The sequence below is a fragment of the Pelophylax lessonae genome (assembly GCF_965119305.1).
Source record: "Pelophylax lessonae genome assembly, chromosome: 1".
Lineage (NCBI taxonomy): Eukaryota > Metazoa > Chordata > Amphibia > Anura > Ranidae > Pelophylax > Pelophylax lessonae.
In genome coordinates, this window is record NC_138768.1 from 430,282,895 (window position 1) to 430,310,356 (window position 27,462).

At 41.1% G+C, this 27,462-nt stretch overlaps 1 protein-coding gene across 1 annotated transcript; it reads left to right on the top strand.

Moving 5' to 3' along the window:
* The first annotated feature begins 16,934 nt into the window (after positions 1 to 16,934).
* LOC309544449 (mitochondrial nicotinamide adenine dinucleotide transporter SLC25A51-like) lies at positions 16,935 to 17,865 on the top strand. The gene has a single exon (XM_082243363.1). It carries the CDS (start codon positions 16,965 to 16,967, stop codon positions 17,859 to 17,861), a length of 897 nt encoding a protein of 298 aa, XP_082099489.1. The 5' UTR covers positions 16,935 to 16,964; the 3' UTR covers positions 17,862 to 17,865.
* The last annotated feature ends 9,597 nt before the right edge of the window (positions 17,866 to 27,462 follow it).

A 27,462-nucleotide genomic window follows, 5' to 3' on the forward strand; every position in this document is an offset into this window, starting at 1 on the left:
ACGCAAATATGAAATAAACCGATTAACAAGTTAACTCTGCATGATGAGCCTGTATGTCTTGCTATTTTGTCTGAGTACAGTTTTTATCGGAGTCAAAGTGCAGACTGTTAGTTTTAACAGCCCGGTATATTTAGGCATGTCAGCTTTTTTTTTTCTCATTTCACAATCAGTCTTGTGTCGGGTTCTTGTGTGTGTCAAGTGTACTTTGTGATAATGTACTGTACAGTTCTTCAAACTGCAAATTTGTCATTATTTTCTCTTGGATCTTACAAGATTCCTTCCTAAACAGAACTGTTGTGGCTTTATAGGCACTGTGAACTTTGTACACGTATAGAACACATGTTCTTTTCATTATATTGTGGAGTGTGGACTGTTTTCACAACAATACAGACTAAGTGAACTACTTATACTTGGATTAGGTCTATGTCTTCAAATTTACCTTGGAATGTGGTTTCTTATTCCACTTTCACATGACTGTCATTCATTTGGTAAAGACCTTATCTTGTGTGTAGGTTAAACAGTAGTTTTAAATCAGTAATCTCTTGCAACATGTGAGCTAAAAATAACACAGTGCCATTATTATGGGGACAAATATATAAACACATAAGACCTATATGGCTAGTGCATGCAAGTTGACCCAATCACAGTGCTGGGGCCAGTGCGGCTGGGCAGAAGGCTTCCAGTCCTTGGCTGCACACGTGATAGGGGAGCTGGGGGTCTGTGCAGTACCTAGCTTGGCTTGCTGGGGTAAAAAGGTATCTCACCCACGAGGGACAGGAAGTGTACACCGATCTCCATCTGCGCCTTACTCTACATTCACCAGGTGTGAGGGAGCAAACAGCAGGGGCCCATAGCTGAGCACTTCTCCTCCTCCCACTTCCTCCCAAAAGGTTTTTGGTGCTTTTATTTGTATTTTTTTTTTTTTTTTTTTTTTTTTTTAGTGGCTGGGACTCCCCTAACCACTTCTGAACCAGGAGACTTTCCCCCTTAATGACTAGGCCATTTTTTTCACGATTCGGCACTGTTACTTTAACGGACAAGAGTGTGGTCCTGCAACACTGTACACAAATAAAATGTGTTATTTTTTCCCACAAATAGCTTTCTTTTGGTGGTATTTGATCACCTGTGCGATTTTGCTTGCTCTTTAAACAAAAAAATAGTGACCATTCTGAAAAAAAAACATTTCACTTTCTGCTATATGACATTCCCAAAAAAAAAAAAATTAATCCCATTTTTTTCTTCATTTTAGGCCAATTTTTACATTGCTACATGTTTTTAGTAAAAAAAAAAAAAAATCTCAATCCCATCCCTGGTTTGTGCAAAAGTTATCGTGTCTACAAACTAGGGGAAAGATTTATGCCATTTTAATTTATTTTTTGACTAGTAATGGTGGCGATCAACGATTTATTTTATTTTTTTAATTATACCATGCTAGAATTATTCTTTAACCACTTGCTCTCTGGAATGTTTTACTCCCTTCATGACCAGATCATTTGATGCTATTTTAACTGGCAATTGCACAGTCCTGCAACACTGTACCCAAATCATTTTTTCACCTATCCACCTATCCAATCAAAAAATCGAATTTCTTCATGCATTTAGGCCAAAATGTATTCTGCTACATCATTGTTTAAAAAAATAAATAAAAATCCCAATACCCTGTTTCCCTGAAAATAAGCCCTATCCCGAAAATAAGCCCTAGTAAAATCCTTGATCTCAGCCCCTCCTTCTGCAGTATTCGGAGAGGGAAAGTAGAGCTCTGGAGTGCCCAGCAGCGCTGTAAATAAGGTATTTTCCACAATAAAGTTACAAAAGGAGACACACTGCACATTACATAATCTTTTTACAAAATCGATTACATATTTTTACAATTACTTTATCCAAGGTTTATTTTTGGGATTACAGAATGTCATAGGAGAGAACTTATTTTTTTTAACATTTTTATTATTTTTTTCCAGATTTTTTAGAACATAAAGAGGGCTAAATGACACAACACAAGCACTGTGCGGTCTACCATGCTTTAAAGGATCAGGATATTTATTTATTTTAGAGTTACAATCCCTTTAAGATCGTCTTTTTACATACCATAAATAAATAAGACATCCCCTGAAAATAAGCCCTATTCTGTTTTTTGTAGCCAAAATAAATATAAGACCCGATCTTATTTTCGGGGAAACACGGTAAAGTGTAAATTAATTGGTTTGTGTGAAAGTTATAGCATCTACAAACTATGGTGTGTATAAATACTGGAATTTACGCAGCTTTAGACTCTATAGCCGGGATCCTCAAACTACGGCCCTCTAGCTGTTGCGGAGCTACACATCCCATGAGGCATTGTAAATCTCTGACATTCAGACATGACTAGGAATGTTTGGAATTGTAGTACCTGAACAACTGGAGGGCTATAGTTTGAAGACCCCTGCTCTATACTGTGATGGCAGTGATCAACGACTTAAAAGGGAGGGTGGTGGTAAATCTGCCGCTAACACCCTTGCTGTGACGGTCACTAACTGACACTAGGACCTGTTGTACATGGGAGTAAAAAAAAAAATGCTGATCTGAAATGAGATGAATTGTTGTTCATGAGACCTAGCACACAGTTGAGTACAGAGCTGTAAAATAGAACATTTTTTTCCATTTGAGTCTAGTGAGTATATTACAATACTCGCAATGAAGAAGAATTTTACTTTTCTATATGCCTGCACACCTTTACTCGCCAATGCTCAACATTACTCAGGTCTTTTCACACAATGCAATGCTGAGCTCCTGCAGGCATTCAGCACAGCCACGCTGTTTTAAAAATGTGACCACAGGTGCGGGAAGCTTCTGATCCCAGTGCATTGGAGAATTTAAAATAGTCAGCTCTGTAGACGTCTCCTGTGTTGAATTTTACTTACCTCCTGCAGTTCTTTCTATTTTTGGAGTTCTTCTTTAAAGTACAGGTTCACTTTAAAAAAAAAAAAAAAACTAAAAAAACCTAGTCCTCAGCTTACCTTCCCAATGCTAGAATCCCATCACCAAGGTGCATACTTGCCTGTCCATTACAGGGATAGCCTCCGCCAGTGTTCATCCTTGGTGCCGATATTTACAGCACTGGCTGCACGTGCACAGTAATACCTCATAGACTTGAATGGGACCACACTCCTAGCATCTATACTATGGAAGGAATTCAATTCTTTAGGGAGTTGCTGAACATTATTTCATGTTTTTGTCTATGAAAATTAAGCCTTCCATGTTCTTAAGAAATATGGATGCTGCCAAATTTGGCTTGGGCAGCTAAGCTTTACACGACCACCGGGCATGAAAGGGTTAATGTTCAGTAAGGTGTGCAATGGCAAAGTGCAGTAGCTCAGAGGACCCAAATCTGCCAACAAAAATGGGATTGCTGCGATTTGCAAATTATTACTCCTTGCAATGCCTTACTGAATAAGCTTACGCATATATGCTTCCCCATGTAGCCATTTTTAATACAAGTCTGTCTGTGTTAACAGTGTACAGGCTAATAAATAATTTATCATAGTTATGAGTCAGGCAGGACATGTGACCTTAAATGATCCTGGATCCTTCTTTCTTTATAAAGAGGAACTTCACTCAGAAGGAGAATTTCCTCTTCCACATGCTTAACCCACTGAACCAGTCCCCCTACCCACCCCCCCCTTATTTGGAACATCATTTTTTTTTAGGGAGGAGTGGTTACCTAGTTTTGACAGGTACCAGCTCCCACTTCTGCTCAGATCGTACGTTCACCTATAATTTCCCCCCCCCCCCCCAAAACCTTTTGCAAATGAAGGAATTTTGCATGGAGGATTGGTTATAAAAATGTACCAGTTCAATGTCCAATGCTGGTTAGCAGTTATGCAAAAAGCAAGTTTTGCTAAAGAAGAAAATATTCGCTTAGACCGGTGGTGTACTTAGACATCCTATAGATGAGCCAGGTTTTTTTTTTTTTTTTTCTTCAACCAGTGGGTTGAACGGAAAAAACTGGCATCATTCCCCCATCCACACAGTCCTACTGCCAGAATACACTAAACTCTGTTTAGAATACACTAATCAGCATTGCTGGCTATAGCCTGCAAAATCTGACCGTGCGGTTCTACAGATCGGCTTCTGTACAACCGCAGTTCCCATTCGTGGATCAAATGTCAGACAGTCCCTGCAGAACTGGCCAAATTTTGATCCATGTATGGCTGTCTTTACTTTATCTTCAATTGAGGGGTTCAGTAATTCTTAGACAGTTTGTTTATACGGCCACTTACTGAAGATTGAAACACTGGAAAATGTTAAAGACTAAGGCCACCTTTTTGACCATGTTTTATGGTACACCCATATTTTGGGTACTCCTAGATGCCAATGCGTGACCATATTTGTAGTCCATTGATACTTCCTCCCAGATCTATAACCAAAGCTTGGTACCTCCACAGAAGATTCAACCCCTTTAAAAGGCTAGATTTTATGATTCCTAGCATTACAGATTTTTATCATTGGTCAAGGAGCTTTATAGCCACACATGATAGTGTGGCTATCAATCCCTTGAAACGCCTAGGAGTGTGAGCTGTAATGACTCCTCATATTTCAGGCCCTGAAGATTGATTGATCTTTCTTCTGTGCATACCTTGCTATCCAAGCCTCCCTTCCTTTTTAGGTTTAGTATGCTAGGCTTAGGCCTTTACTCTAGTATATGTTACTTCGTGTTGACTACCTTAGCTGCTGGGCCAAGTTTTTGATTTATTTTTCTCCTGTTCAGATATTTGTTTTGTTCTAACTGTTTTCCTTATGGTGGAAAATTGGTTGTCCTCCCATATTGCTAACTGAGGCCCATCATTCTGCAGGAAAAGGAGCCACATTTCCCATAAACCTTTGAGAATTGCAGTGAATGTGGGTGGGTAGGCCTGTACATGTTAAATTTGAACTCGACTACTTCAACATAAATCACGCCCCTCATTCTCCAGCCACACCCATGGATCGGCATCTCCACCTTCTAGTGGGAGTGGGAGCATGCTGCTGGTGGCACGCGTTTGCCCTCCAGCACCACGCGCTTGACCGACTTAAAGCTACGTTGTTTTGCGCAGCCAAGCCAACCTGCCGCAGTAAAACTGCGACGGGAGGTCGGCAAGTGTTAAACATGTTGCCATTTACCTATTCAGTATGTATTTTTTATTGCGGGAGATATGCCTTCTTTGTCATATATCGTTTTGTATTCTTTCTTGTGAAATGCTTCAATAAAAACATTGAAACAGAGAAAAAGTCAATGTTTTTCTATGAGGTCTAACTTTTTTTTCACAGGGTTGTAGCTAAAGTTTTCTATATAAATTCCTGGTAACCGATCTTGATTTCACAATATGAAAAACAATACAAGTATCAGTGCTGGTTCACACTACCACTACCAGAAAGTCGCCCCGTGACTTGAAGAGACTTGTTTAGAGACTTGTTTAGAGACTTGTTTAGAGACTTGTTTAGAGACTTGTTTAGAGACTTGTTTAGAGACTTGTTTAGAGACTTGTTTAGAGACTTGTTTAGAGACTTGTTTAGAGACTTGTTTAGAGACTTGTTTAGAGACTTGTTTAGAGACTTGTTTAGAGACTTGTTTAGAGACTTGTTTAGAGACTTGTTTAGAGACTTGTTTAGAGACTTGTTTAGAGACTTGTGCACTACTTTGAAGAGACAGGCGACTTTGTCTGTGGGGAATGCCTGGCTAATCTTTCTTCTTCCTGGAAAGTCTGATAACAAGTCGTGTCAATTAAGATAAGGAGGCAACTCCCATTGAAGTATATGGGACAGTCGGATCACTGGTCGCCTCAAAGTAGTACAGGACCCTTTTCTGAAGTCGGAGCAACTTCAGTAGTGCCAATTAAGACGGCACCGATTGATTAACATTGCTTTTGTTATGTCAAGCGACCTGGGGCAACACAAGTTGCCTCACAAGTCGCGCTAGTGTGAATGGGCTCTTATACTAATATTGTCACAGCTCCATTTTCTTTGTAAAATATGTGATGCTGGCTGTAATGTAGAAGAATAATATTTATAGTATGGAGTAGGGATGCACCGAAATGAAATTCTTGGCCGAAGCCGAATAATAATGAAATGCTTGGCCGAATACCGAACGCGGTGTTTCGCATTTTTTAACATAAAATATGCTCATCAGAGTGCCCCTTAACATAAAATATGCTCATCAGCATGTCCCTTAGCATACCCTTAGCACCGAAAGTGCCATTTTCTCTATTTTCGGCCGAATAATGTTCGGCCGCCGAATATTCGGTGCATCCCTAGTATGGAGTAGAATTTGGTGGCTTTGTTCAATGTTTGTCATTGACCTTTTTTATATGCTTTGTTTGACTTGTATCCAAAGGACACGTTTTCCAAGATCTAGGATAGAATTTTGTTTACCTAATTATACAAATATTTTACGTACTGCTAACAGACCCGACTTCATCTGTCTGCATTATATAACTCTCTATCAGGCAGAGAGATTACCTGTGTCCTGCTGGTCATATAGAAGCAAACCGGATTATTCTGTTTTGCAGGGTCTTTTGACTGGGTAAGGATTTCTTTATCCAGATTGTTCTAATAGAGTATTCCTTGCTATTCTTCTAAATGGCTTTGGGTTAATCCTTTCTACACATTATGAATGAACATTCTGCTTCTATACAGGAAGCCTTTTCTGTTAAGGGGGAAAAGGAGGTTGCTATCACTACTTATTCTGAAAATGCTCGCTTTTTGGCTGTCATGTTTCATCAGTAAGTATGCAAATAAGAATGTCTGACTTTAATGTCACTTCTTCCAGGTCAGTGACTCAATCCTTACCCAGTTGATCAGTTTACTAGCCAAACAGCTAGCTTGTTCAGAAGGGGATTGGCCATGGAAGCTTCAAATGGTATGCTTAAGGGCCTATGAGAATGATGAGTGAGCGCCCACAAGCAGGTACGTTGGGGAGAAGAGGAGTGCGCCAGCTGTCAAGAAAGCAAGGGATTAATTAGGTAAGTAAAAGTCATTTTTGCTGGTACCCCAAGCATAAACGAGCATTTAACCCTTGCATTGCAGGGAAACTCTATTGCAAAGGGAGCATTTTTTCTTTACCCTGAGGTTCAGTTTTTAAACCCAACTCCAGGTTTGTTGATTTAAAGAAAAAAAAAAAATGACTTAAGTGTTAAGAATCTTCACACAAACTGCCATCTTTCCTAGACGCCTTTCCTCCTGACAGCAGAGTTTTGGCAGAAAAAACGCTTGTAAATGGATGTAACTCATTCAGGCGTGGCAACGCTTGGGCATTACTTCATTTTATTGGGCAGAATAATCATTTATTCTTAACCATTGAAACGAATTAACGCTCAAGCGCTAAACATGTGTTATGTTTTTACATTACACGCAACAGTGTTTTTCTGTCAAAATGCTGCTGCTTCTGGATACATTGGGAGTTTTTGTTTCTGTACCTAAACCTGCCTCTTAATTCCTCCAAGTACCTAATGTGTGCATTGACACATAGGCCAACATGCAGGGCATTTAGTGCCGGTTCACACTTGTGCGATGCGGGAACGCTGCGAATATGCAGCGTGTTCCCGCATCGCATCCGCACATATGGCAGTTCACACTGCCATATGCGATACGCAGGGGGTGTCAATTAAAAGTTAACGACACCCCCAGTTGCGATCACATATCGCAGTGCGATCTGCAAGTTCGCACAGAATCGGATCGCACAAGTGTGAACCACTGTGCGATCCGATTCTAATGCGGCTCAAAAAAAAGCCTCATGTGCGAGTTTGCTGCGGATGTGCTGCGAATTCAGCCATACAAAGTGTATGGCTGAACTCGCATCTGCACATGAGATCGCATGTAATGAAGGAGCAGTGCGCTCTGAATTACATGCGATCTCGCAAACCGCACAAGTGTGAACCGTCACTCGAGGCAGGGAAAAAAAACTGCCCGGTGCCCCTAACAGCCATGTTTAAAAATGTCCAATGTTCATGAGGCCTCTTCTACATGTATCTAGTTATGTGCAGATGAAATATGTAAAAATGACTTTGCTTTTGAAGTACACTAGCGTTCAAAAGTTTGGGGTCACTTAAAAATCTCCTTATTTTTGAAAGAAAAGCACTGTTTGGTTTTTTTTTCAATAAAGATAACATTAAATAATCAGAAATACAGTCTAGATATTGTTAACGTGGTAAATGACTATTCTTGCTGGAAACGGCTGATTTTTTAATGGAATATCTACATTGGTGTACAGAGACCCATTTCCAGCAACCATCACTCCTGTGTTCTAATGGTACATTGTGTTAGCTAATCATGTTAAAAGGCTAATTGATGATTACAAAACCCTTGTGCAATTATGTTAGCACAGCTGAAAACTGTTGTGCTGATTAGAATAAAACTGGCCTTCCTTTGAGCTAGTTGAGTATCTGGAGCATCAGCATTTTGTGGGTTCGCTTATACTCTCAAAATGGCCAGAAAAAGAGAACTTTCTTATGAAACTCTACAGTCTATTCTTCTGAGAAATTAAGGCTATTCCATGCGAGAAATTGCCAAGACACTGAAGATTTTCTACAACGGGGTGTGTACTACTCCCTTCAGAGAACAGCACAAATGGGCTCTAACCAGAATAGAAGGAGAAGTGGGAGGCCCTGGTGAACAACTAAGCAAGAGGAAAAGGCCCCCCCCCTCTTCTCTCCCCCCTCCTTCCTTCCCCCTGGCATACAATTGCTATGGTTTAGCTGTTGATTATTCTATTTTAGTTGTTTACTAACCCTCTAATTCTAACTGGTTGATTGCTGTGTGATACTGTACACTATGCTGTAATGCTCTTGACACCTGTAATGTGATGGCTTTTATTTACTTCATGCTTTTGTATTTTTACATTTTCTCTCAATAAAGCACTCCTTGTTGTTAAAAAAAAAAAAAAAAAAAAAAAAAAAGCAAGAGGAAAAGTACATTAGAGTCTCCAGTTTGAGAAATAGATGCCTTAGAGGTCCTCAACTGGCAACTTAATTAAATGGTACCCACAAAATGCCAGTCCCAATGTCCACAGTGAAGAGGCGACTCTGGGATGCTGGCCTTCTAGGCAGAGTGGCAAAGAAAAAGCCATATCTGAGACTGGCCAATAAAAGGAAAAGATTAAGATGGGCAAAAGAACAGACATTGGACAGAGGAAGATTGGAAAAGTGTTATGGACAGACAAATCTAAGTTTGAGGTGTTAGGATCACACAGAAGACCATTTGTGAGATGCAGAACAAGTGAACAGATGCTGGAGAAGTGCCTGCCACCATCTGTCAAGCATGGTGGAGGTAATGTGATGGTCTGGGGCTGCTTTGGTGCTGGTAAAGTGGGAGATTTGTAGAAGGTAAAAGGGATTTTGAATAAGGAAAGCTATCACTCCATTTTGCAAGCCATGCCATACCCTGTGGACAGTGCTTGATTGGAGCCAATTTCCTCCTACAACAGGACAATGACCCAAAGCACACCTCCAAACTATGCAAGAACTATTTAGGGAAGAAGCAGTCAGCTGGTATTCTGCCTGTAATGGAGTGGCCAGGGAAGGGCAGTCACCAATCTCAACCCTATTGAGCTGTTGTGGGAGCAGCTTGACTGTATTTCTTGTAAGAAGTGCCCATCAAGCCAATCCAAATTGTGGGAGGTGCTTCAGGAAGCGTGGGGAGAAATTTCTTCAGATTACCTTTTTAAATTGACCGCTAGAATGCCAAAGGTCTGCTAGGCTGTATTTGCTGTAAATGGAGAATTCTTTGATGAAAGCAAAGTTTGAAGGAAAAAATTATTATTTCAAATAAAATCATTATTTCTAACCTCAATGTCTTCACTATATTTTCTATAAATTTTGCAACTCATTTTGATGAAAAAAAAGTGTAAGTTTTCATGGAAAACATGAAATTGTCTGGGTGACCCCAAACTTTTGAACGGTAGTGTATATTCACGCAATTTACCTTCTGTAGATCTACAAATCCTTTTGTAACTCCACTTTTTTGTTGAGATATCCCTGCAATGTACATGGAACATCCAGAAGGTGTGGGTTTTTTTTTTTTTACAAACTTTGTTATTCTGAATAAATAGTGGTTTGTTTGTCTTTGTTCATGTGCAAAGTGAATCTGTATGAGAGTGGTTTTAAAATTATCAATCCGCTGCTGCACCTGCAAGGATTTAATGAGGAAAATTGCAGGGTCTGCATCCCTTTTTAGATGCAATTTCCCTTTGGGGGTATTCACCAAAACCATTTTTATTGCAGGGGGAGCTCAAAATGGTATTTTGGTGCAAATTTCTGGGAAAATCAGTAAGCCAATCATTCAAGCAGGAAATTGCATTTTCAGTGGGTGTTCTGTACACCATCTGTGTACAGAAAGCCTCCAGGTAGCCATATTGCATTGCATTTTACAGACCATTACTGCGTATTGAAAAGGAAAGTTAATTACAATATGATTTGAGTCGCAATTGTATAAGCTATATTTGCCTATTTTTTATTTTTCCCCCACAAAAGTGGAGTTACACTTTAAGGAGTCTAATCAGCCCTCCCTTGAACTATGGAACACCTCCCCCTGTTTCAAAGATGATGGGTAGAGGTCATTAAGCAAAAGACAACAGGGAGGAGTAAACACCATTTCTTGTGAAGTCTGACTTTTACAGTGGCTAATGAGCAAACCAATTTTGTTTTCCTTGTCCAAAAAACATAACACCACCATAAATGATGGGCACAAAGACCCTTGTACTTTTTAGTAGTAGATAGACTGTAAAATGTGCATTTGAGTGACATCCTTTTGCCTAATCTGATTCAAAACTGTAAGCTAAACATTTATTAACCGATGAATCCAGTGATGACTGCTGACTTCTATGGCAGATGTCCAGGCTTAGATTTGGCATGCTTTACCTTGTTCTAATGTAATTTGTTTGCTTTTTCGCGTGTTATCTTTTATTGCTCTTTACAAAGTTTCCTCATGACACATTTGAAAACGGCAAACTTGCAGTCATGACTTCTTCACTTTAAAGTGCCCTACTAAGATTGCTTACTACCGTAAGAACTATATACTCCAAATTGTGTATATTAAAACCTAGAATATTGAGAATTTGCAGTGTCGCATGCCTCCCATTGTCTTGTAGAAGTGCAGAAATGCGAACGTTTGTTCTTTGCCATTCTTCTATGGTACAGGGAAGCTGGTATTAATCAGAAAGTAGAGTAGCTCCCAATATGCGACGAGTCTTGCCTGCTCTGTTTTAAGGGGGATTGCAGTGTCTTGTCCACAAGTTTTAGAGAGGCTTGTACAGGCACATTGTTTTAAGGTTGCCTGGTACTGGATAGCTGTTTCTCCATTGCAGGTTTGGGAAGACAAATTGTTAGATATTTACAGTGACTTAGGCTGGCCATACACTATACAATTTTCTTATTCAATTTCCTTTAGATTTACCTTAAACTGTGTAGTGCAAGGGCCTGCCTGACTGCATACAAATTGAAAGTGTTTAGGTTTGACCCTATATTACATGGTTTTGGTAAATCTAAAGGAAAGTTTAACAAGAAAATTGTATAGTGTATGGCCAGCCTTAGGCCCTGTTCACACCTGAGCGTATTTCAGCTCCTAAAACGCTCATCTCTGAAGTCTCAAAATGCCCAAGAAGCAAAATCCCATTAATTTCAATGTCCCCTGTTCACAACTGAGCGTTTGTCTCCTGAAGCTGAAAAGTACATGAGCTTCTTCTTTGGCAGATTACAAGCGTTTTTGTTAGATGTCAATGCCTGCCTGAAAAAAGCCTGAAAATTATATGCTCAGGTGTGAATGGAGCCTAAAGTAGCTCCTAATTTTTATACAAGATCAGTTTTATTTTATTGGAGACCTTAAAGTGTCACTAAATCCTCATCGTAAAAAAATACAAAATCACATTTTGTATTACATGCGGTTCATACATTAGAGATTTGTTTTCTGTTTTCTTTAAAAAAAAAACTGGTTGATCCTGCTGTTCTGTATCTCCAACTTCTGTCCAAGTCCCCAATTCAGCTAGGGATTTTGCAGCTGTTGTGGCAATGCTGCACTTGCTCGGTTTTTAGTGAATTCCTATGCTGAGCATTTCCTCCCTATCCCATTTGAGCAGCCCATGTGACTATAGAGTCACACATGTGGGCGTATACACAGTAGAGCTGCACAATTAATTGTTACAGAATCGCGATCTCAATTCAATCCCCCTCACAATCTTGATCTGGCATTTCTACAACTCATGTTAAACAAGTGCAGAGCCGTTCTCTGCTCAGAGCTGTAAAAAAAAAAAAAAGGCACGCAGTGTTTTCTAACTAATAATGCGTCCCGTCGAAAATTGCATCCGGCGAACTGCATGATGATGACTGCGTATGCGCAGTTTCTTGGAGCAAAAAGCGCTCCCCGCCTTCCCCTGCCTCCTCTGTCTCATCAGATCCTGAATCTGATTCAGCAGCCGTGTACGTGGGTCACTCTGCTGGGTCTGCAACCACATGCCTGGAATCCTCTGATAGTGAGGATGATTCCTCCACATCTGCAATCGTGCATGAAAAGGTGCTAGTGGATGCACTGATTGCATCTGTGCGTGAGACCCTAAAGATGGAGGACACAGCTGAAGCTGCGACAGAGGCGCAGGTGCCCTTTGGCACTCTCAAGCCATCCAGAGCGGCAAAGGTTCTTCTTTTCCCTATCTATTTTGACAGAATTGTCGCTAAAGAGTTGGGACGACCAAAGTGTCTCTTAAGCGCCCCCCCAGTGGGGTTCCCATGCGCTTTACTAGGCGCTACCCCTATGAGGAGTACCTTCTTAAGAAGTGGACTGTGCCACTGGTGGTGGACCCTCCAGTTTCCAGATTAAACAAGGCAACCATGATTCCTGTTGAGTCCTTTGCCTTTAAGGATCCAGAAGGCAGAGGCTGTGGCCCGCAGCTGGGGAGGTGTCCTCTGATAGCATTCTGCTCAGGGGATCTGGATGCTGGAAGAGACTCCAGACTGCCGATCAATGTCTTTGCACTCAGAGCGATCAGACTGGGTCTGGATCATTGGACGGATTGTCTTCAGGGTTGTCCAGTGCGCATTTAATAGGACTATGCCATGGCCGTGGCTTATGTCAATCAACAAAGGGGCACAAGATGTATCCTTGCGGCTCTGGAGGTAGCCGGCATTCTAAGGTGGGTGGAACGGTTTGTTCCAGCCCTCTCCGCTGTGCACATTCCCGGGGTGAAATTACCTTAGTCGGCAGGCGTTAAACCAAGGGGAGTGGTCCATTCATCCGGAGGTGTTTTTCATCAGCTGTGTCTCCGGTGGGACACCCCCGAGGTGGATCTGTTGGCCTTGGCTCGATAGAAAGGTGCAGAGGTTTGTGACTCAATTAAGAGATTCTCTGGTGGCCCCCTAGGATCAGTATCAACTAATTTACGCCTTCCCTCCTCTCTAAATTCTGCCAAGTCTTTTACGTCAGGTCGAGGCAGAAGGGATTCCAAGCATCTTAGTGGCTCCTGACTGGCCTTGTCGGGCTTAGTACGCCGATCTGGTTTTGCTAATCTCAGACGTTCCTTGGAAGCTTCCTCCCAGGGAGGATCTGCTGTCCCAAGGACTGATACAGATGTCCTTACATCCGATGTCCCGAAATACTTTGATTTATCCCCCTCTGGGCTGTGTGTACATGTACTCACGACAATATTCCCACAATTTCCCAAAAAAGAATAATCCCCCTAATAAGAATAGTTTTCCGTAGCGCGCTTGTGCAGAGAGCGAAGCAGAATCTTGACATTTTAGATTCTGCACTCTCCACGGTTTGTCTCTTGACGGATAATGTCTCAAAGAAACTGCGCATGCGCAGTGTCATCGTCATGCCAGCTGATTGAGATATCAGCTGGAGTGATGATACGTACTGCGCAGGCGCAGTCCGTCTGATGCATTATCCATTATCTGACGAGGCATTATTCGGCAGGACACCGGCAAAGTTTATCACAATTTTGCTGAGATATTTTAAGAAACATTGTATTTTTTGGTTCTTTTTAGAAGGGATGAACTTTGGTCTGAAAATGAGATCAGTTTAACCATTTAAAGATTAAGGCCCTTTTCACACAGGCGGACCGTTTAGATCCGCCTGTCTGTTTTTCAGGTGGATCTGAACGGATGCCCCATGCATCTCTATGGGGCATCCGATGTCAGCGGAGACATGTCCGCTGACATCCGATCCGTCAAATCTGGACGGATGGAAACCCTATTTTCCATCCGTCGATCGGATGAGAACGGACAGGCGGTCCGTTCCAATCCGATTCCCCCATAGAGAACAGCGGGAACCTGACAGCTCTGTCTCCGCACACAGCGCAGAGACAGAGCAGCCATCCGCCTGCTCAGTGGGGGATCGGCGGATCGATCCCCCGCTGAGAAAAATGGAGTCCGCCGACGGACTCCCCTATGTGAAAGGGGCCTAAGCATTTTTCTGGCACTTGTTGCTTACAAGTTAAAATCAGTATTTTTTTTTTTTTTTGCTAGAAAATTACTTGGAACCCCCAAATATTATATACATTGTTTAGCAGAGACCCTAGAGAGTAAAATGGCGGTCGTTGCAATATTTTAAGTCACACTGTATTTGGGCAGTGGTCTTTCAATACATTAAAAAATAAAAAACTGTAATGTGAAAGATGTTACACAGAGCATTGTGAGAGAATTGTGATCTTTATTCTAATCCATAAAATTGTGATTCTCATTTTATCCAGAATTGTGCAGCTCTAATACACAGTGGTAAATGACAGCCCACTTCCCTCCTTCTCCATGACCACTAACCAGCTAAACACAATGTGGGCGGGATATTGCATGTAGATTGATGGGAGGCTTCATTCTAAGACACCAACTGGAGGAGGGTGACACAGCCTGTGACTGGCAGAAATCTGCCCACATCATGTTATTGTGCAAAGTGATAAAATTAGCGCAATTAAAAACGAAATAAATAGAGTGCTAATTTGAATATAAAGTGACACCGTGCATTCACACGGTTCAAAAATGGTGTGAAACGTGCAAATTAACAATAATCTGTGTAAATCGTAAATAATATACAGCAGCTATACCAAAAACTGCCTGACTGAAAGAAGTGCTGAAATGTATAAGATATAAAAGTACAGAGCTATATAAAACAGAGCTATATAAAAACAATCAATATAAAGTGCTTCATAAAGCATAAAGTGGCTTGCGCGTCACGACTTCGTCAGTCGACCCCTACTGACGTAGATGACCCCTACTGACGAGGTCGTGACGCGCAAGCGTATGACGCCACGCGTATAGGGGGTGGAGACTCCGACGGACGAGCGGCGATTTCACAGCACGGCTCCTCCTCGTATACATTATTGCCTGTATGGTCTGCACAAGCCCGATTGTGCCCCATTATGTGAGTGACATTTTTAAACTTTAACCACTTTACCACCGGAGGATTTTCCTGCTAAAAGACCAGGGGTTATTTTGCGATTTTTTACTGCGTGACTTTAACGGACAATCGCGCGGTCGTGCGACGCTGTACCTAAACGAATTTCACGTCCTTTTTTTCCCACAAACAGAGCTTTCTTTTGGTGGTATTTGATCACCTGTGCGATTTTTTGATCACGCGCTATAAACAAAAAAAGAGCGTAATTTTTGCAAAAACAAATATTTTTCACTTTTTTTTATATGAAATTCCCCCAAAAAAAAATGTAAAAATCAAAATTTTTTAAAATTTTCGGCCAATTTGTTTTACGCTACCTATGTTTGGAAAAAAAATCGCAAAAAGCGTATTTTGATTGGTTTGCGCAAAAGTTATCGCGTTTACTAACAAAGGGAAAGATTTTTGTCATTTTTGGTGTTTTTTTTTTTAACGAGTAATGGCGGCGATCTGCGATTTTTTTTTTTTTTGCGGTACTGCGACATTGCGGCGGACAGATCGGACCCTTGACTGACATTTTTGACACTTTTGGGGGTACCAGTGACATTACTGCAGTAATCAGTGCTATATATATGCACTGTTACTGCAAAAATGACACTGGCAGGGAAGGGGTTAACAGTATTGGACAGGGAGGGGTTAAGTGTGTCCTAGGGGCGTGATTCTAACTGTGCAGGGACAGGTCTACTAGTGTAAAAAACAAAGATCAACAGTTCTACATAGTAGAACTGTTTGATCTTCACTTTTACACAGGGAGAACTGACAGGTGGCTTGTTTACACAAGCCGCTCTGTCTTTCTCCCGCTGTAGCGGCGATCGTAGTGTGACCGGCGGACATCGGGTCCGCCAGTCACACTCCCGCACTCCTCCGTGAACGAGCCGAGGCGGGCGCGCGCCTCGGCGGGCGCGCGCCCGCCCGCTATTGGCTCTGGAAGGAGTGACAGGCGAGCGACGTAGACCTACGTCACTCTGCCTGGCCGGGGCCGACTGCCGCAGTAAATATACTGTGCGCAGTCGGCAAGCGGTTAATAAAGGGTTGAATTGCAGTGAGCACTTAGATCTCTTGCAACTTTCTTTCATGTCCATCGATTGTGCTGAGCCCGAGACATTATGGTTTATGAAGCACTTTATATTGATTGTTTTTATATCTTATACACACCATGTTATTGCCAAAAAATAATAAAGATTTAGTTTCAAATATATATTTGACAATTTAAAAAAAAAGTTTGATATTTTTACTCTGTATTCCAAAGCCCTTTTTTTTTTTTTGGAACACGTGACCAACAGCAGAGGACTAGAAGCTCCTCCTTACTTATGTTTCTCTGCAGACAGGCTGCTACAGATCTGAGTCATGTGACAGTTGTATAGCGATTTAGGAAAAAGGTACTTGGATGTTTTTTTTTTTTTTTTTTCATTTAAAATACAGTAATTACAGTGCCCTTATCCATATACAGAAATAGAAGGGACAATGTCTATTAAACGCTGTGTTTTTAGAATCCCTTTAAATATTTGTTTTTTACATTTTTTTTTTTTTTGCTTTTAGGTAACCTGATGTTTCCTGCATGACGGGAAGCGCACCTTCTATTTGTGATGGATTCAGAGGCACATGAAAAACGAAAAAGTGATTTGAGCCTCTCAAAATCAAAACCAGACTTTATGCATCATAAACTATCTATTGGAACTAGTAAGCATTATGTGTGTGGCTACTTTGCTGCCTTCACAAACATTGCAATCACCTTTCCCATCCAGAAAGTGCTCTTCAGACAACAGCTGTATGGCCTGAGAACCAGAGATGCTGTAAGACAACTAGAGAGAGATGGGATCCGTACTTTGTACAGGGGAATACTCCCCCCACTTATGCAGAAAACAACAACTCTTGCTCTGATGTTTGGCCTTTATGAGGACTTCTCCAGCCTTTTGCTAAGGCATACAAATACCCCTGAGATTGTTACAAGGAGTGTAGCAGCAATCCTTGCAGGAACTACAGAAGCCATTCTTACGCCTTTTGAGAGAATTCAGACTTTGCTGCAGGATTACAAGCATCACGATCGATTCACTAATACTTATCAGGCTTTCAAAGTGCTTCGGCCCTATGGATTTAGGGAGTATTACCGTGGTTTAATTCCCATACTGGTCCGCAATGGACCAAGCAATGCTTTATTTTTTGGTCTCCGCAAGCCAATCAAACAGTGTTTGCCAGAAGCTAAAAGCTCTAGTGCTAACCTAATCAATGATTTCATCTGTGGTGGACTGCTTGGAGCCATGTTGGGATTTCTGTTTTTTCCAGTCAATGTGGTGAAGGCTCGCATGCAGTCACAGATTGGAGGAGAGTTTGTCTCCTTTGGAAAAATCCTCATGACCATTTGGACAGAACGTGATGGAAAACTAACACACCTATTCCGTGGTGCCCACCTAAATTATCACAGATCCATTCTGTCTTGGGGTATCATCAATGCAACGTATGAGCTGTTATTGAAACTCTTCTGAGGCAGGCTGTAAGATTAAGCACTGTTCTATCATTTTCTGTAGAGTAGGGATCACATTTTCACAAAACCAAATACAGTGATTTGTATATATACACAACTAAATATTACTGCTGATCTCGACTTGTATGAACAGACAGGTGCTTCAAAATACTATTAAGTCTTTATGTTGGGTTAACAAAGTGCCTGTCTGTTCTATGTGTGTAAGTGACAAAGCCTTTTTCGCTGACATTTGACTGTATACGTGTTTGAATATTGCTAGCAGAGAGCTTTATATATCTGATGGAAGAGCTTTAAAGTATGCAGTCTGTTCTTCGGTCTCAGGAGGCCACACAATATACATCATTTTCAATGTTGTGTTTATATGTATTCAGGTTCTATGTATTCAGGTTCTATCTATTACAGGCATTTGTGGATCACATTTTATATATTAACCAACAGGACTAGTGTTTGGAAAGTGGGCTTTTGCCAGAGGTTGTGTTTTTTTTTTCTTGGGGTACTCATGTTGATCCACATGTCTATGTTCATATATGCTTTGTTTATAGATAAAAAGTTCACATTAACCACTTAAAGTATCTTAAGGCGAAGGAAGAAGGAAGCAGATGCTGCCTTAGGCCTCTTTCACACGGGCGTTCCGTATGTCCGCATATCATCCCATCCGTTTGCAGGTGATATACGGACATAATGTAAGTCGATGGGATTGCAGATGTCAGCGCATGACCATCCGCTGACATCCGATTTGCGTCCTTTCAGTTCTGTTCCGTTTTTTGGAACGGAACAGAACCCTATTTTTCTTCCGTTTAAAAAACGGAAAGGACGCAAAATCCGCTGACATCCGCAATCCCATAGACAAACAGTATGTCCGTATATCATCCGCAAACGGATGGGATGATATGTGGACATCCGGACCGGATGACACAAGTGTCATCCATGTCCGTTAAAAAAAAAAAAAAAGTGCCGGAGCTGATCGCAATACGGCCTGCTCCGTGTGAAAGAGGCCTTAGAACCCTGTTGCAGCTCCTACTTTTTTTCTGTGCAGACCTTGTTTCTCTCCATTTTTATATTTTGTTGTAGTCAAAAAAAAATTCCAGCAGCTACCTCCCATTCTGTACCATCCTATATTTAAAATGTATCTAAACCCAAAAGCAAAATTTGTAATAGATTAACTTTCCCGTCCTTAGATGCTGCTTCCTGATCTTGATTCCTGTCCTGGGTTGACCACTCTCACCATACTGTATCTATAGAGGAGCAGCGTTCTCACCGTCAGCTTCACTCCTGATTTGGACTAGACACACACACTGGGTTTTGTAGCTAACAAAGGATAGCTGGGAAAGCTGATGTTTAAAGCGGTAGTATACTAAAAAAAAAAAAAAACACTGCAAGAGAAGGGCATAAGCTCATTATGAAATACTTGCCTTAGAACGAACCCCCGACATGGACCCCCGGACACCGCTGTGGGAGCTGACATGATCCCTCGGCGTCTCTTCCGGGTTCGGCGGCTCCGGCGCTATGAGTGGCCGGAGCCGCGATGACATCACTCCCGCACATGCGCGCGGGAGTCATTTTCCGGCACTTCCCGGCAAGGAACTCTAAAGGTCCGCCGGATCTTCAGAGCGCATGCGCCGCTCGCATCAGCGGCTGCATGCAGTGCAAATATCTCCTAAACCATGCCGGTTTAGGATATATTAATTGTACCTACAGGTAAGCCTTTTTATAGGCTTACCTGTAGTTAAAAGTCACAAAAAGCGGGATACTACCGCTTTAAAATGTCAGTTCTGTACACAAAATTACAAGAAGGACTCTGGCATCTGGTATTTTGTTGGGTTTTTTTTACTTGTGGATTTAATTAAAGCAGTATTAAACCCAAAAGCAAATGTTTATTATATTGCAACTTACCATTTCTTCGATGTGATGGCTGCATTCATATTCTATTTTTTTTTTTTTTAATAGGCTTTCTTTCTTCTATTTTCATCTGGTGATCCAGGTAGTAAGTCTGTTTTTTCAAAAGAACAAGCTCTCCAGCAGAATGTATCCGTTACAGGGATGAGACAAACCATTTAACATTTAACACTAGCAGGGTACTTGCAATGATCAGCTTTGATTTGTTTATGTAAAACTTCTCAGCCAAAAGGGAAAAAAAAACAGTTTGCTGTAACTGCTTATAAGGTAACAGGCTCAGTTCACACTGCCACAACTTGGGATCTGACTTGTGAGACCCCAAGTCGTGTGACATGTGAAATCCCATGTTAGTCAATGAGAGCTGTCCTAATTAGCCCTACTGAAGTCGCTCTGACTTCGGAAAAGGTTCCTGTACTACTTCTGATCAACTTCTATTCTTTACTACTATCAAAGTAGTATTAAAGTCGCCTGACAAAGTAGCACTGCAAATTGTGTGATATTTAGGTCATGGCAGTGTGAACCTAGCCTTAGCTGGAGTTTGGTTTCAGTTTTTTTTTTTTTTTTTAAAGAATGTAATTTGGTGCTGGCGCATGATAAAAAAAGCATATTGCTACAGTAACAACATCGCATTAGGTGAAAGAAATACTTCTCCACTAAAAAAAAAAAAAAAAAAAAGCAAATGGCACTAAAATGTAAGGGAAATGTACAAGAGAACTGTAGGAACATCCACTGGCTTCATGCTCAAGCATCCACTTGGCGGGCCTCTTTATTTGGTTTGGGTAAATGTAGGAAAAAGGGACCAAGCCATATGCGATCACCAGCCCCAGGTAAGCTATGAGAGATCTGTATCTCTCGACAATAGGGAAATGTCTGCAAAGGTCTAATGTCATTTTTCAGAACCTGCCACTTTTCCAGGGATACTTTAGGGCAGGGATATGCAAACTGTGGCCCTCCAGCTGTTCCAAAACTACAATTCCCATCATGCCTCTGGGTGTCATGCTTGGGGCTGTCAGTCTTGCTATGCCTCATGGGACTTGTAGTTCTGCAACATCTGGAGGGCCACAGTTTGCATATCCCTGCTTTAGGGGATGGGAAGAGACAGGTTGGAAAGAAAAGAGAAGAAGGGAAAGCTGGGTTAACCCGCCTATTGCAAAGGAGTAGTATGGAGTTACCTATCTGATCATCTAAGAAAAGATAAAGAGTTTGGGTGAATCAGAAATGGCTCTGATTCTTTAGTGTGCTCCTTCATCCAGAGTGGAGGCAATCTAATACAGGAGGTCTTACTGGGCCGATCACCAGGTGAAAACGGGGGGGGGGGGGGGGGGAGCCTGAAACAATAATGTAGCCTCCACAGCGAATGTTGGTAAGCTGCAATATTTTATATTTTACAGTTTCGTGTTTAATACCACATAAATCTGAATACAGCCACCACGTTTTAGGAGAAGTCCTTTGCTATATATTAAAATCCCCCTTCCTCCCCCCACAACAGCTGCTCCTTTTTCCCTGAACACAGGGAATTATTTTTTATTTTTGTTCTTGGGTTTATTTTTGTTATTAGGTTTGTTCTTGTAAATATGTTAACTGCATTGTGCCATCCTATTTGCAGGCAGTGTTACACTGATTTTAAAAAAAAAACTGACAGTTGCTTTCTCCGCTTTTGGTGTATGGTTTTATGGTTTGTATTTGAGAAATGCCGTCCTCTGAAATTTTATTATGCTTTATTTTTTTTTTTTTTTCTTACTTTTCCAAAAAACTCACATAAAGCCAAAATTATATGACACCGGAAAAAAAAAAGGGGGGGGGGTGGTGGTGTTAAAAGTATACCTTATACGAGGCACTTGTCATCTGCACTTTATACCTGTTGCTACACATAATTGGAGAGTACGGATTTATGAATTTCTGCAATGTTCTTTGTAAATGGTCATTGATAAAACAGCTTTTTGATCATTCTAACGAAAAGGGAATTAAAGAATTCCTGTCAGGTACAAAAGGTGTTTTGTTTTTCTCCCCCCCCCCCCCCCCCCACACACACACATTTTTGGTGTTTTTAATTAATATATAAAAATGTAATTTTTTTTTTAATAATATTTAAAAGTGAATTCATCATTTTAAAACTCCTTCAGAGCTGAATAATCAAATTTTCACATTTTTAATTAAAGAAACATGCTTTTTGTACCATGTCCTTCACAAATATTCTGTTCTAATCCACCTTACCCTTAAGATATATATTGGGGCTGGATAAGTCTCAGGTAGCCAGTTTACCTACAAATTACAGCCTTTTTGTTGCTGCCCAGAACATGCTCCATAGCTTGGTATAATTTCTCTTCTGTTTGACTGGTCAGAATCTGAAGTACATAAATAAATTGTGCACTCCTGTTGCTTGGCGAGTTCATCAATGTATGAACAAGGTTTGCATTGCTGACATCAGCGATCAGGCTTGTGACCCAGTAAGTATCCTCGAGACCTTCTTCTCTAAATTTTTAAAGTGTAGTCATTGCTGTAATGAAGGCGCACCATTCTCAGGTTTTCATGTGATTTATTGTATAGGTTTGCTTTAACGCTTGCATTGGGCCTGAATAATGGAAAATGCACCTCCTGAGTGTGTTGCAGCCTTGGAATGCAGGTTTTCTGTAGTACAATGTGTAATGGGATTTTAATTTAATTAAAATGAAAAAAAAAGGTCCTCTTTCTAATAGATGACCAACCACTGATGGAAATGGAAGGAAGGCATGGTATGCTTTTATCCATTCTAAGACACTAAATCTTACAAATTGGGAATGTCAGAAGCCCTTATGTACATTTTGTTTTTGTTGGTCTCTCTAAGAATTTAAGAGCACAGTAATGACAGCCAGGCAGTTAGCATTTGCAGTGGCAACATCTGTTTCCAGCGATTAAAACAAATCCTAAAACACCTGAACATAGTATCATTGCATCTTAGTGTATCCAGAAGAATTATACCTTTTTATTTTTTTCTTTTCTTATTAGGACAAATTGGGCTTGCATTTGGTGGTATATGGTAATCTCCTGATGATGATTTTTTTTTTATTTTTTTCTCTTACACAAATTTTTTGTTTTAGTTTACATTTTTCTTCTTTAGCAAGGAGAAAAAAATAGATTGTATCTTTTTCTTTATTCACTGTGATAGCTAGTCTGAGGCTTTCACAGCAATCAGATGCTCAGGAACAAGGCTTTCCTGTTCCTGATTCTTAGCATGGAATATGGGGCTCTTGGTGAGATACTGGGATAGGGGGATAGGACGGAAGTCCTTTGAAGGTGAAGATCTGCTTTAAATCCAATTCTAAAGCTTGTTCAAACATTTTAGTATATCTATTTAGATATCTAATCTCTTGGCTCAACAGCACCACCGGTATGTTATTTTCCACCAAGTTGATCAGATTTGACAAATGCCATCCTTTCACATTTAGGCAAAAGGAGCAGTCAGTAGATGACACCACATGCAGGCTGACAGTAGTGTCCTGTCATGTAGTGGTAGGTGAGGTTCACATGTCATAGTTTGGGTTCATGCTCTGGGAGACATTGGACCATTTGTTGATATTATTGGGCATGTAGCTGTAAAATAGGGTGTCAGATATTTTGTACAATAATGGCCTTATGATGATCCCATAATCAAAAAAAAAATATATATATATATAATTTTTTTTTTTTTTCGTACATAAAAGCAGTAAGGATTTATATACTGTGCCTCTAAGATGAAAATAGATATAGATATTTTTGTGGTCAGGTCCTATCCCCCAGCATACTTGGAAAGTAAAAGCCTTCCTTGTAACCTTCGCCTATATCTTCTAATCTATGTCAAAGAAATAGTTTGTGTAAATATTCACAAATCGGGTATCCCCTGAAAGAATAAATTAACATAAGCAGCGCTAAATTACTCTCAAGTCCCAAAAATCAGATCAATAAACAGGAGATCTTCAAAGATAGTAATATTGCAGTCTTGTGGACAATATAGGTGGATCAATCCTCCGTGCTCAATATGCAAAATACATGCACCTTCACCGCACCTCTGTGGCCCCCCCAGGTAGTACTAACGTACCCGTAGGCAATGTACACTGCGCCTTGTAAGTTAGTATACTGGCATATCTCCCAGACCTCGTGTTGATCGCCATAGCTCCGTCCTTCTGCTCCTAGTAGCTGATGGTAGGGGAGTGGTGAGAGGTGGACTAGGCGGGGCGGGGATGTACAGAGGGGACTCGCCCTCCTCTGGTGTCACATCACGACCAGAGTGGTCAGTCAGGGAAAAGACTTCCCCCGCCTGCACAGAACACAGCACTGTCTGCCAGTGTACATGTGGGATGGATTTGTTTAATTGCTTAACATCTTTAAGGACCAATGGACACCATAGACGACTGTTTCGATCTTTCTCCAGCTAATTTTACCAGCCTGTCGGTTACATTAAAAACTGAGAGTTGGTGCTGTCTATGACAAGTGGTCCATGGTCTGTTGCTGCTAAAGGGATCGGTGTCTGGGAGATATGCCAGTATACTAACCTACAAGGCGCAGTGTACATTGCCTACGGGTACGTGAGTACTACCCAGGGGGGCCACAGAGGTGCGGTGAAGGTGGTTATTTTGCATATTGAGCACGGAGGATTATTCCACCAAATTGTTCACAAGACTGCAATATTACTGTTTTTGAAGATCTCCCGTTTATTGATCTGATTATTGGGACTTAAGAGACGGAGTCATTTAGCGCTGCTAGTGTTAATTTATTCTTTCAGGGGATACCTGGTTTTTGAATATTTACACAAACTATTTCTTTGACATATATGCTATTAGTAGCAGCTGCTGTGTTCGTGTGTACTGTATATGTATATATATATATATATATATATATATATATATATATATATATATATATATATATATATTGTATTTTAATATATTGCTGTGGTAATGCAGTATTGTATCTCCATAGCGCTGAGTGAGTGAGCTACAGAAGTCGATTGGCTACTTATTCTTACTCCTTACTTTATATATCTTCTATGTGTTACCTCTTGAAAATCCTCATGATTCCAGGAGTGAGGCAGTTACTCTAGGAGTGCTAGACAGGGCCATAGAAGGTCCTTAACCCATCAGCAGGACTGGTATCTGCTCCTTTGTGCAAGGAGGAACAGGATGAGCACTGCCAGAGCCCTAAAACTTGATCTCCAGCAGGCCACTGGTGTGGATGTCTCTGACCAAACAATCAGAAACCGACTTCATGAGGGAAGCCTGAGGGCCTGACATCTCTAGTGGGCCCTGTGCTCACTGCCCAACACCATGGAGCTTGATTGGCATTTGCCATTGAACACCAGATATGGCAGGTACACCATTGTGCTTTTCAGAGATGAGAGCAGGTTCACCCTGAGCACATGTGACAGACATGAAAGGGTCTGGAGAAACCGTGGAGAATGTTATGCTGCCTGTAACATCGTTCACGATGACTGGTTTGGTGGTGAGTGAGTGATGGTCTGGGGAGGCATATCTGTAGAGAGACGTACAGCCTGCTACAGTCTAGACAATGACACCCTGACTACCATTGGGTATTGGGACGAAAATGCTTGGAGCCATTGTCAGACCCTACTCTGGTGCAGTGGGTTCTGGGTTTCTCCTGGTGCATCACAATGCCTGGCCTCATGTGGTGAGAGTATGCAGCCAGTTCCTGGAGGATGAAGGAATTGATACCTTTGAATGGCCCCCACGCTCGATTGACCTAAATCCAATAGAACACCTCTGGGACATTATCTTTCAGTCCATCTGATGCCTCCAGGTTGCACCTCAGTCTGTTCAGGAGTTCCATGATGCCCTGGTCCAGATCTGGGAGGAAATACTCCAGGACACCATCTGTCGCCTCATTAGGAACATGCCCTGACATCAGGCATGCATACAAGCACATGGGGGCTATACAAACTATTGAGTCCTAATTTTTGAGTTGCTGCAATGGCATTTCAGCAAAAGACTAGCCTGCTGCATCATTTTCAAATTAGATTTTTAGGGTGTCTTTGAATTCAGCCCTCCTGTAGGTTGATCATTTCCATTAAACGATGTGGCATCCTTTTTGTTCCCCAGTACATATCAGTATAGATATCCCAGCATGAGATTTTTCCACATTGAGATCTGCTGTGTTTTGAAAGTGTTCCTTTAATTTTTTTAAGCAGTGTACTTAGAATTTTTTTTTTTTTCAATTTTGTTTATTTGTCCGCCAATAATGCACAAAGTTTAGTATATTAGGGTTAGCTCTTCTGACTTCTATCATCCAATTGTGTGCAAGCGAAATATCTACTAAGCGCTGGAGCTATTTCCTTGCAAAAGTGCACAGTCTATTTGCCTTTAGTAAATCAACCCCTGTACCTCTGGACAGAAAGGTTAAGGAAAATATTGCATATGGACCTTTGTTCTGAAACAAGCTAATTTCATGGCAGCTCTTGCATTAATGTGCAAGTATGCACAGCACATTATCGCAGACTTTCTCTGGCCATTGGGTAGCCCCTGTTAGTAACATTCACTCTGGAGTTGTTATTGTTCCAACACCAGACTCTATTATCAGCATCTTACAGATGCTGGGAGTGTAAACTGTGCTGCACATACACCACAGACAGTGTACAAAAAAAAATTTGCTAGCAGATATGTAAAGCAACTTTTTGGCTAATAGGACATACACAGTCTGATCTACAAAGAACTCCACCTACTGGCAGGTGTTCTTTTTTGACATTTTAGTCCTGCGTTAACCTCCCTGACAGTCTGATTATGTCAGAATGTTTGTGCTAAAAGCAGTACATTGTTTTGCATGGAAATATGTTGTTTTATATTTTAGGCCTGTAATTCTTAGAAATAACCCACTTAAATCTGTCCAAACAAGAATCTAGCAGACATCCCGGGTATGATAAAGCTTGAAACACGAAATCATAAATTCGAATAACCTCCCTGTGGTATTTCAGATTGTGGCTTGAGGTTAATATAGTGTACCAAAAGCGGTAACCCCGAGCCACACTCGGGATTACCCCAGAATAAAACTCACCTTTCCCTGCAATTTCCCCCGCCCTTCTACAGCCATCCTCCCTGTGCTCGGGCCGATGCCGGCACCTGTCTTCCGGTTCCCTTCCCTGCGAGCGTCGCAGGGGGGTGGAACCATCGGCAATTTCAAAGATGTAGGTACACCAAATTACATGATACAGATTACACTGTATCATGCCATTTCACCACAGGATTGCACTTGGTGACTTTTCCAGTGCCCTGCCTGTGCTTTTCCAGTTCTTTGTGGCTGGAAAATGGAGAACGACCATGGCGTCAAAAATCTTTCTTTATGCGCAAAATCGATTTTAGAAGAACTGGAAAACAGCGACAGCGAAACTGAGTTGCTTGAAGAACTGAGCGATGGCAATTTGTGGGGAAATTTCGTCATCGGGTCCGGAAAGTGACGTCAGCGTTTATTCTGATGTCTCTTTCTGGCACATAGCTCCGTTGGAAATTCTGAAGAATCATTTGATATACTTCCCAAATTGTTTTTAGTTTTGGTGCAGAATGAGTAGTTTCATCAAATCCTTCATTATTTTCAAACTACTCATTCTGCACCAAAACTAAAAAAAAAATTTGGGAAATATATCAAATGATTTTTCAGAATTTCCAACAGAGCTATGTGCCAGAAAGAGACATCCGCGTCGTCGCTGTTGTCACTTTCCGTACCTGATAATGAATTTTCCCACAAAT